General features: G+C 37.5%; 1 protein-coding gene across 1 annotated transcript in view; it reads right to left on the bottom strand.

Moving 5' to 3' along the window:
* The window catches only part of CycE (cyclin E), a 185727-nt gene that overhangs the window by 113037 nt on the left and 60504 nt on the right, over positions 1–12186 (bottom strand). Inside the window, exon 2 of the mRNA XM_067765908.1 lies at positions 2989–3051. Coding sequence (XP_067622009.1) covers positions 2989–3020 — 32 coding nt within the window. The 5' untranslated portion in view covers positions 3021–3051. The remainder of the gene's footprint in view (positions 1–2988; positions 3052–12186) is intronic.

Genomic DNA, 12186 nt, shown 5'->3' with positions numbered 1-12186 from the left:
ATTTTTTTTTGCGGTATTAAATTGCCAATAAATGAGGTATAAATTATTTAATATATAATATTGTTGTTTGCTATAGTGTGTCTGCCACCTTAATAGGACCTCGAATATGAGCACATGCAAATCTCTGAAAAAAATTTTTTTCGAGGAAATCCTGATACAGGCATTTGCTTATTTCGTGCGAGCAACTTAAAAAAAGTTTGAGCCTTTAAAGAAAAAATAGGCTGTTCACAATCTCTTCAAATTTGGTCTCGTTAATTTACTAACTGATAAACACAGTAAACATGGAAATCTAAATACCACTTAAAAACGAAATTGCCAAGCATTTTCTTATGTATATTTTTTACTAAATTAGAAAAAATAAAATAAAAACAGCACAATATGTAAACAATTTGAAATTATTAATAATAGAAGTTTACATATATATGATACTCACAGTCTCCATTTGGTTAGATGGAGAATTAAGAAATCTTCCTAGGGATCAAAAATAGAATTATTAAAACTTTTTTAAGTTTGTCCAAAGGCTCCTTGTCACGTTATCAGGAGGGTTTGGACAACATACATGGTTCAACGTCGGTTAATCACATCGTTCCCGAAATAGTATCCTAATGCTATTTTTCTGAGTGTGCCGGATCAATATCCGGCAAAAGGACCATCAAAATTGATGATGGTCTAGTTTTTATTCATATGTATACAGATTTCATACCCATAAAACAACTGCTTTTATGAAAATTTAAAATCATTAACTTTACGATAAAACGCTTCCATCCGTGAACAGTTTCATTTATATTTTGACATTACTGTTTTTAGTATCGATTGACTTTTCTGTTATATGTGCAGTAGCTCATGATTAAATTAATAATTGTGAAGAATCTTTCTATTCCTCCGGTGCTATACCCACCTATAAAATAAGGCTCACAGGGAGAAAGCTGTCAGAATGGAAGAAAGGTTTGTTTGTTTGCTCGTGGTAAATAAACTGAATCGCTATGAATTGCCCATTTGTGTTTCAAGCCAACTTTTCTTTTAAATTTGTCCATGGGAAATCAGACTAAACATTAATAAATAAAAATAAATGTAAGGCGCGATAACCTCCGAAGAGATCTAAGGCCGAGCTTCTCTTCCAATTTGCGTCGTGCTCCTCTTGATTTTCCCTACAAATTGGCCGGACGGGACCTACATGTTTTATGCCGACTCCGAACGGCATCTGCAAAGCAGATGAGTTTTCACTGAGAGCTTTTCATGGCAGAAATACACCCGGAGTGCTTGCCAAACACTGCCGAGGGGCGACCCCGCTTAGAAAAATTTTCTTCTAATTGAAAAATCTTATTTCTAAAATTTTGATGTTGCTTTGTCCGGGAGTTGAACCCAGGGCATACGGTGTGATAGGCGGAGCACGCTACCATCACACCACGGTGGCCGCCAAACGACTAAACATTAATATTCGTTTGTAAAATGTAGTAAACAGAGAAAGTATAACCGGCCAGTCAAGCAAAAATTTTAAAACATGTAAATAATGCATGGACTGATATAGGTTTACAAAATGTTTGAAAAACACTATTGAGCAAATGATTTAAGTAATCAAACAGCAATTTAACAGGTTGTCCTTGTCCTGGCTGTTTGCTATTGTGAACGTTTTTTCAAACATTCGTCACTTGTATGAATGCACAGGTGTTTTCATTCCGTTGATGTTTTGCCTTATTCTAACAAGATCGGCATGCAAGTTTTATAGGGTTATCTTTCATACATAATTGCCTTTCAATTATACTCTGATCGTAGTAGATTTTACTATACGTTTAGAAATATAATGCACTATATAAGCCTCTACAAGAATTTTTTATACAAAAAGATTAACGTAATTTGTATTCCCCCAACAGAATATAGTAAAAAAATTTCAAAAAACAAATTTCTTTATACGAAAAATTAAGCAACCAAAGTTTATTACTTTTGCAATGCCCAGAAAACACACTTTCTAACGTTAGAGAAATATTGTGATTTTACATAAGAATTCTAATGTAGATAGTTCTCTAACCCATCTCTAATCGGAAACTAGATTAGAGAACCAGGTTACACTTCTATTAGATATGAGAAGCACTAAAAATGCAATGTAGTCTCAGTTATCAAATATTTGTACGCCATGATCACTCTTTCTTAACGTTGTACAAAAGAAATAAAAATCGTGGAAAGTTGTGCGAAAATATTGGTTTTGCAAGATCTGTTTTTTCTTTGCAATAAATAAAATTAGTAAGTGAAAGTGGATAAAAAAAGGTAAAGAGGAAAATAGAGCAAACAGTAGACATGATTTTTGACTGGCATTATGAAGGAAAGGTGCCCCATCCACATCAAATCCACACAGAAATAAAAACAATATAGAGCCACTGAAGATTTCTTTGGCGATTCTGGAAAATTTCATTTAAGAAGCCTTTGAATTATATTCATATTAAGTATGTAAGCTTATAACTCATGTAAGGTATTTGATATGATAAAACAATGAAACTTAAATTGATTTTAGATATTTTAATTTAATTGTACGTTAGAATTCTAACCCTTTTCTCGATATCGAGAAGAAAGTTCCCTTTTGCTATAATTATCATTCACAGTTTCGCAAATTGTCCTCTATTATTTCACCTTATGCCCGGGTTTTCAGTGCGAGTTTAAACTACAGTTAAGGTTGACTGGATTTTATCCTTGCCACTTTGTTCGATAACATAAAATTTCGCTGCTCATCTCAGCTTAAGTGGCCGAAGTGCCAGGGTTAAACTCTAGTCAACTTTAACTGTTGTTAAAACTCGCACTGAAAAACCGGGAGTTAGAAAAATACAAAGTGCAGAGTTCAATTCAATTCGTTTTCTAACCGTCCTCTAACCTAAATATTTTTTGGGTACACGTTACTACTGGCCAAATAGAGCTGCTGAATAAGTGAGGTTATGTGATTGTCTTCATCTTTATTATTGCACTATGCGGTTTATTAATATACACAGAAGTGAAACTTACGTTTTGTAATAGCTTTTAATACTTCGATTCATATTTCGGCAAACCAGACGTTCCAATTGTCAACTACAAGAAAAAGAAGATATAATATTAACTGCATTGTGAAACTTGTGAACATGTATAGATGGGCAATGTAAAAATTTACAGGATATTTGTTTATTAAGAAAATTTGTCGTAAGATCTTGTTTTACTCTTCCCTGGATGAATTTTTGCTACGATTTTCAGTGTCATATGTTACTCAACATGAGCAGTATGAAATTTATAAGCCCTTGCTGGCAGAAGAATTACACAGTTCAACAAATTTAAGACCCAGAATTCTTATTTTCGAGATATATGCACCTGAAAGTGCTAAAAACACGTTTTTCTTTTGAATTACAAAACAACATATAAAATTTGAAAGTGGAACTATGAAAATGTGAGTGAAAATGTAGTTTTATTTTTGGGAAGGCGCCATTTGCTCCTTGGTTTCGGCCCCATAGTGTGAGGTTCGCAGGGGAACATTCTTAATGGAGCTATGCAACCTCCACTCAGCTGAAGTTAATAATAGAGCATATCCCTTCGGAGCTACGCGGCCTCTTAGTTAAAAAAGTTGGCGATACAACTTATGCATAAATTTTTCAATTGATTTTTCTGCGGCAAGTCAAAAAAACGTTGATCACATCCCTTAAATGTGACCCCGTTGGATACTTGTGAGCAAATAAAGACAAACAGTTTCCTATCGTTTGTGGATAACAGTTGAGAATTGAAAGAGTGGAATACAAGCTCAATCTTTTTGTTGAAATGCGTTAGGCTATGCTAAATGGTGGCATTGGATTTAAATGTATGTAATTGTGATTAGTTGAGGCCTTATATCGTAGCCGCGAACGGACATTTTGATTCCATGTGACGAAAATGTTGTAATTACATCCATTAATTGTGATTACGCTAGTAAAATTTTTGATTGTTACTCCGGTTTTCAGAAAATAGGCAGCGTCGACAAATGTTTTCGGTAGCCACTACCGACAGGCGTCTAGCGATTTTTTTCGATGGCCGATTTAAGTCAACCAAAGAAATCATCATCAAGCATAGGTCCATCTGCCAATCTATTCGTCTGAGAAGTCAATCACATATTTTTTTGCAATAACTTTATTATGCAAAAGGCCCAGAGTTTGTTTATCCCAATAACTAGAAGTAAACTCCTCGCCTTTCTGCTTACTTGTTTTTTACTTTTCTCTAGTTCGTATTCTTCTCCATCCCTTCTATCAGTCCTAGTCCCAAGCTGAACAAAAAATGTTGTCTTAAACAAAAAAATAATCAAGGAGTGGACCACCCTTACTATTGCGGGGTATGGAAAATAGGTGATGGCTTATTCTCAGCTCTACTGAATATGCTCACAAAATTTCATGTCAATCGGTCGAGCCCTTTCGAAGGAGTTCAACCACAAACAATGGACACGAGAATTATTTCAAAGTAAAATATAATTTTCTGAAAATGCAAGACTTAACAGGATATCTCTCCAATTCATCAAACTGCAATGCTAAAATTTTCTAGAACTTACTTCGTAGGGATGACCTAAACACCGTATTTAGGTTTTCAGAAAAACATGGCCGGCAACGCCTTCTAGAGCCGTTCATGATTTAAAAATTTTAAATAATTATTATAAATCTTTCCAATTCAAAAAAGAATACACAAGAATCCCAAAATCTGCATTTGTCGAATTTTCCCCATGTAAGTATTTAGCTATGAAAAAATTTTATTGTTCGTAAAGATTTACTAGCCAAAAGTAATAATTGAAAATGTTACCAAAAATTCGCCGTAAGGTTGAAAGCCGCGGTCAAATTCCTATAAGAACGAAAGGGCGACCTGGTAACCGATATTTAGAGATTGGTCAGATTTTTGATGGAACTGTTATCTTCCCTCTTAAAGGGAGGTAGCGATGAGACGCCTAGGGAAGATGATATTGACCCATCCACTCTTCACAACAAATGCTACACGGTTAAAGGCTTGAGCCTAGTGTAAATTGTACCAAATTTACTGTAAAATTTAGATTATACCGGTCTTCCTAAAAAGAGTGCACAGGACTTTAAACTAGAGCAGTCTACACTGCAAGATATAAAAAAAGTAAAAATTTGGTGGACGGTGGTCTGGTTTCCAACCGACGTGCCCCGGATTAGAGTAGCTTGCTCTACCTACTGAGCTATCATTTTTAGATTTTCATCAATAAATTTTAATTTATTGTAAGATCGCAAAATTGAATGTAAGTTAGCCACTGTGTAACAACCCTGTATTACAAAACAGGTCATTTTATATTGTAACAACCCTGTGGTTGAAACATAAAGATAATGCAACTCTGAAAATAAAGAAGAAATAAAAGAAAAAGAGGAAGAGCACTTCCGGTTGAAGAGAAAAATTGAAAACTCGTGTTTTTAACTTGTGGAAATAAATCTAGCGCAATCGCTAAGGAAAATACAAGTTTTCATCTCAGGTGTGAAGCTCTAAATCGACAAATCAATTATTTTATATAAAACAATATTATAGCCGCTCGAAATCAACTATTGACCTCGCTTAATGAGTTGGGGGTGGATTTTCCATCTACGGCTACAAACGCCCAATTGCGCCGACTTTTGCAGGACGTAATTGGAGATGGAGCAAGCAATCTACCCATCGTTGTTCACGATAATAATGCTTCTGCTTATATTGTAACCACTGCTGCCCAGAATGATACCGCTGTTGCTGAAGTTACTCCCAATGCAGTTGCCGCTACTAGTATTGTCACCTCTGCCGCTGCCGCTACCGTCACCTCTGCCGCTACTGATATCGTCACCACTGCCGCTGTCACTGATATTATTACCAATACTGCCGCTGCTTTTAGTACCACAACTGCCGCAACTAATGCTACCGCTGACATCGTCACCACTGCCGTCAATAATTCTGCCATTACCGCCGCCGCTGCCGATTTTGTCATCCATGCCGCACAGGCTGACACTGCCGTTGCTTATATCGCTACCACTGCCGCCTCTGCCGTCTCTGTTGACGCCGCTGTCACCTATACACCCAGTACTGCCTTTGCCAATATGAACACCAATATTGCTAGTATAACTAACATAGATGAAGAACTGGCTGCCTTACGCAAGCGAGTAGAAATGTTGCAACTTATGAAAGAAATTGATGAATTGAGAGCCAATGCTATTCTGCCGCAACACCGCCGACTTGATTTTAGTGATATCGAGCACGCTCTCCCGAAATTCAGTGCAATATTTCTTACGTGACTTTGAAGAAGTGACAGAGGCATCGGGTGCAGTTGACCGGTTGAAATTATTAGCCCTTCGTCGCTGTCTAACGGGCACTGCTAAAATATTTTTGACGTCCACCACTGCTTTAAACTACGGGGCGTTGAAAAAAACCTTAGAGCAGGAATTTACAGTCCCAGTGAATAGAATTGAAATACATAAAATGTTCGCACAGCGTCGTTGGGACAAAAAAAATGAGTCCTTACACTGTTATGTATTGGCCATGCAGGCCATCGCAAAGAGGGCGAACATAACCGAGCAGGAAATAATTGAGTTCATTATCGACGGCATCAGTGGCACCGTGTCTAATATACACCTGGTGCTACCTGCCAGGACGTTAGACGAACTAAAGGTCCTAATCGGACGATATGAAAGAAGATACTTGGTGGCCGCCGCAGTAACCACCACCACAGGACGTAAACAGGCATCACGGCCATCTGAGGAAAATAAATTGAAATGTTTTAATTGCTCCAAAAACGGGCATATTAAACCTAACTGCCCCTACCCGTTGCGGCCAGAAGGGTCATGTTTCCGCTGTTGGCGGATGAGTCACGACCATCGGTCATGCACCAACGCTGCAAAAGTTTTGAAACCGAAAAACCAGATAGCCACCGTAATGGGAGACGAAGACGGCGAGCTGGACACCGTCAACGCGTATAACTATGTGAGTATCACATTTAGAATAGAACACCGGTAGTCCGGTTAGTTTCATACAAATGTCACTGGTCCCAGAACAACTGGTCAATTTGCAGAAAACAATATATCCAAATACGCCGGGATATAAAGGAGTCGGGGCAGAAAAATAAATATAGTTTCGAAAATAAAATGTATTTTAAATTTTAATGAAATGTCTAATAAAATTGAATTAAACGTCATTTCAGACGAAGATATGGTAGTACCACTTATTTTGGGACGTGACTTTCTTAATAAATTCCATATCAAACTAAAAAGTGTTAGAAAAGAATATACTAAAAAAGAATTATTAGACATAAGGAAAAATATTAAATCAAATACAATTGAGTCACAAAAAGATGTAACTGACCCCGATACACTTCCGGCCATTATAAAGTCATGCCCAGATAGTAATTGCAATTGTAGCTCCGATGATTTATCTGACATTTGCCTGCCTGATGTTTTTTTGCATTGACGTTTCTTGCAATGAAAATGAAATAGATATAGACCGTATACTTTCCGAGAGACAACATAATACATGAGGATACCTATCTCAAACCGGTAATAAAAATCGAACCACTTAGGTATGAAATGAAAATTCATTTAATACAGACGTCCCCTTTCACCATGCACCCCACCGGTTGTCTTATGCAGAGCGCAATGAGGTACAAACAATTGTTGACGAATTGCTCAAAGAAGGAATAATACAACCGAGTAACTCACCTTATGCGTCAGCCATTGTGCTAGTTAAAAAAAGGAATAGGAAAACTCATATGTGTGTGTCAACAAATTGACGGTTAGAGATAATAATCCTTTGCCATTAATTGAAGACTGCATAGAATACTTACAGAATAAGCGTTTCTTCACCTTACTAGATTTGAAGAGTGGATTTCGCCAAGTTAATATGTCTGCAGAGTCAATACCTTTTACCGCTTTTGTAACTCCGAATGGAATATTTGAATATTTGAAAATGCCTTTTGGGTTAAAAAACGCCCCCGCAGTGTTCCAAAGATTTATCAATATCATTTTTCGAGATATGTTAGACGAAAGGAAAATTATTATTTATTTGGACGATATAATTATTGCCACTGAGAACTTCGAAGACCATATGGTTTAAAGTCCGTGTTGGAGCGAATCGCTCTACGTACCCTGAAGCTTAATTTAAAGGAATGTAAATTCGGATACCAAGAAATTGATTATTTAGGATATAAAGTTACTCGAGCGGGAATCGCTCCTAATGAGTCCCATATCAAAAGTATTCAAAATTTTCCTATCCCTACGAACCCGAAATAGCTGCAGTCGTGTTTGGGCTTGTTCTCCTACTTCCTTAGATTCGTACCATCGTTTTCACGAATTGCTAAGCCTTTACAAAACCTATTAAAAAGAGATGTTCAATTTAATTTTGACGAGAAATGTCACTACGCCTTGTTTGAATTAAAATCCCGTCTGATTAAAAGTCTAGTTTTAGCCATTTACAGCCCAGAAAAAGAAACTGAACTACACTGCGATGTCAGTAGCATTGGCTTTGGAGCAGTACTATTACAACGCCAGGATGATGGTAAACTTCACCCAATTTCCTACTTCTCAAAAACCGTCTCAAGTGCTGAATCAAAGTACCACAGTTTTGAGTTAGAAACTTTATCTATAATATATGCTTTGAGAAGATTTCGGACTTACTTGGAGGGAATACCTTTTACCATAGTTGCGGACTGCAACTCCCTAACCATGACTCTAGATAGAAGACAGCTGAATTCCCGAATAGCTAGGTGCGCTTTAGAATTAGAAAATTATAATTACAAAATACAGCACCGACGAGGTACTTGCATGAGCCATGTCGACGCATTAAGCAGACAGATTGCCTCGGTTATAGATGCTGCCGATGTAGAATTCCGTATTCAGGTTGCTCAAGAGCCCGATCAGAATATTAAGGTTTTACGAGATAAGCTCGTAAATGAGCAATTGTCCGGTTTTGATTTGATTGATGGATTAGTATACAAGAATTAACCTGATGATAAAAATGTGTTTTATGTACCTGAAGAAATGGAATCTAACATGAAAAATTAGGCTACTTATCTGTGGATAAAACACTAAATAACCTAGATCGGCCACCGTGGTGTGATGGTAGCGTGCTCCGCCTACCACACCGTATGCGCTGGGTTCGCACCCCGAGCAAAGCAACATCAAAATTTTAGAAATACGGTTTTTAAATTAGAAGAAGATTTGTCTAAGCGGGGTCGCCCCTCAGCAGTGTTTGGCAAGCGCTCCGGGTGTATTTCTGCCATGAAAAGCTATCAGTGAAAACTCATCTCCCTTGCAGATGCCGTTCGGAGTCGGCATAAAACATGTAGGTCCCGTCCGGCCAATTTGTAGAGAAAATCAAGAGGAGCACGACGCAAATTGGAAAAGAAGCTCGGCCTTAGATCTCTTCGGAGGTTATAGCACCTTACAACCTAGATCTTTATTACTGGTTTCCGGAGATGCGGACGAAAGTAGAGAAGTTTGTTAAGAATTGCCTAAAATGCATTATGTATGCCAGCCCTCCTCAAATGAGAGAAAGGAATCTATACATCCTCAAGACACCTTTACCATTTGATACGATTCACATTGATCATTTTGGCCAATTGCCATCACTACGATCGAAGCGAAAACACATACTGGTGATCGTTGACGCATTTACGAAGTTTGTTAAATTATACCCTACGAATTCCACTAGTACCCGGGAGGTTATAGGTGCTCTTGATAAATATTTTAGTTATTACTTGTTTTACGTCACTACAGTTCGCTGAATTTCTGATGGAGAAAAATATAAGCCATGTAAAGATAGCGGTTGCATCTCCCCAGGCTAACGGACAAGTGGAGAGTAAACAGGGTTATAAAAGCGATGTTAGGAAAATTAACTAACGACTTGAATCATGACGATTGGACCAGGAAATTAGCTGAGGTTGAGTATGCCATAAAAAACTCCATTCACAGTACTTGTCGAGATACACCTAGCCGTCTACTCTTCGGTGTTGAGCAGAGAGGTATAATAGTGACCTCTCTGAAGTTGGCAAGACAACTTTTACGTGGAACAAAATTACCTATTGGGAAAATTGCCGTGAATTTGCCGTAATTTATCCGTGAAGCAAAAAAATTTGCCGTGGCCATATTTTAGAAAATACAGGGTGGCACGCTAACTTCACGCGAAGTTGGCGGTGCACCATAAAAAAAATTTGAATTTTTTTTTCGAATTTATAAAATATGCCACTTATATACGGCAAATTCGTGTGCAAGAATTATTTTCCTAGCTGGCCACTAAGGTGGTTTTCTGAGGGTGGCACGCTAGCTTCACGTGAAGTTGGCGGTGCACCATAAAAAAAATTTGAATTTTTTTTTTCGAATTTATAAAATATGCCACTTATATACGGCAAATTCGTGTGCAAGAATTATTTTCCTAGCTGGCCACTAAGGTGGTTTTCTGAGGGTGGCACGCTAGCTTCACGTGAAGTTGGCGGTGCACCATAAAAAAAATTTGAATTTTTTTTTCGAATTTATAAAATATGCCACTTATCTACGGCAAATTCGTGTGAAAGAAATTTTTTCCTAGCTGGCCTCTAAGGTGGTTTTCTGAGGGTGGCACGCTAACTTCACGTGAAGTTGGCGGTGCACCATAAAAAAAATTTGAAATTTTTTTTTTTCGAATTTATAAAATATGCCACTTATCTACGGCAAATTTACGGCAAATTCGTGTGCAAGAATTATTTTCCTAGCTGGCCTCTAAGGTGGTTTTCTGAGGGTGGCACGCTAACTTCACGTGAAGTTGGCGGTGCACCATAAAAAAAATTTGAAATTTTTTTTTCCAATTTATAAAATATGCCACTTATCTACGGCAAATTTACGGCAAATTCGTGTGCAAGAATTATTTTCCTAGCTGGCCTCTAAGGTGGTTTTCTGAGGGTGGCCCGCTAACTTCACGTAAAGTTGGCGTGCCACCCTGTATTTTCTAAAATATGGCCACGGCAAATTTTTTTGTTTCACGGATAAATTACGGCAAATTCACGGCGATTTTCCCAATAGGTAATTTTTTTGCACGTAAAAGTTGTCTAGCCAACTTCAGAGAGGTATAATAGTGGATGAGTTCACTGAGTACTTTCAAGATAAGTTATGTCCCGATGAAGATAGAGATTTGAACCGTATACGTACAGGTGCATCTAACTTAATACCAGCTAAACAAGAATATGATCTCAATAGGTCCCTACAAAATAAGACTACCTCTAAAACTTACCAAACAGGTGAATACGTTGTCATAAGGGACGTAGATACTACTTCCGGTACTAATAAAAAGCTTATCCCTGTGTATAAAGGCCCTTACGTGATACACAAGGTACTCGGCCACGACAGATACGTCATACGCGACATTGATAACTGTCAGTTCACGCAGTTACATTACGATGGACTAATAATTGAGGCACATCGAATAAGACGGTGGAAACAACCACCCGCCCAGAATGTATCGGAGTCGGAGAAAGATCCTTTAGAAATACATAATAAATAATTTTAGTATAGTATGATGGAGGTCGGTCAAATTGTCAGGTCGGCCGAGCTGTAAGATCGCAAAATAGAATGTAAGTTAACCACTGTGTAACAATCCTGTATTACAAAACAGGTCATTTTATATAGTAACAACCCTGTGGTTGAAACATAAAGATAATGCAACTCTGAAAATAAAGAAGAAATAAAAGAAGAGGAAGGGCACTACCGGTTGAAGAGAAAAATCCAAAACTCGTGTTTTTTACTTGCGGAAATAAATCTAGCGCAATCGCTAAGGAAAATACAAGTTTTCATTTTGAATTTTTAGTAAACCATAAATATATACAATTTTTTATTTTTAGATTTTTTAAACATTTTGGGTTTGGTTTTAAAACTATTTTGAGATTTTAGACTTATTGTTCAAATGAGATTCTAATTTAGAAAATCGAGGTTTTGAATGTTGGTAAAAGAAATTTTATAAATTGCTTAAACAAATGAGTGGTTTCAAAGTTAGGCTGAGATTTCTTACCATGTATTATGGACTTTGTCAATGTACTTCTAAGCTACTGTACTCAGTTTTTATTCGCCGCACGTTAGAAAAATACGTTTAAGCACTAGTGGTCGGTGCTGCCAATGTGTATGAAAGAGTACGAGATAGAGGTTTACGTCGATCACTTTATTGGCGGTGGCGGCGTAGGCACCATTATATACCGTCGGCGGCGGCGAGGACGGCGCGTCAGCGTTGTTACTT

This window comes from Eurosta solidaginis, chromosome 2 (genome assembly GCF_040869045.1).
Source record: "Eurosta solidaginis isolate ZX-2024a chromosome 2, ASM4086904v1, whole genome shotgun sequence".
Taxonomy (NCBI): domain Eukaryota; kingdom Metazoa; phylum Arthropoda; class Insecta; order Diptera; family Tephritidae; genus Eurosta; species Eurosta solidaginis.
The sequence above is the reverse complement of the archived record's forward strand: the minus strand, read 5'-3'. Positions and strand labels throughout refer to the sequence as shown.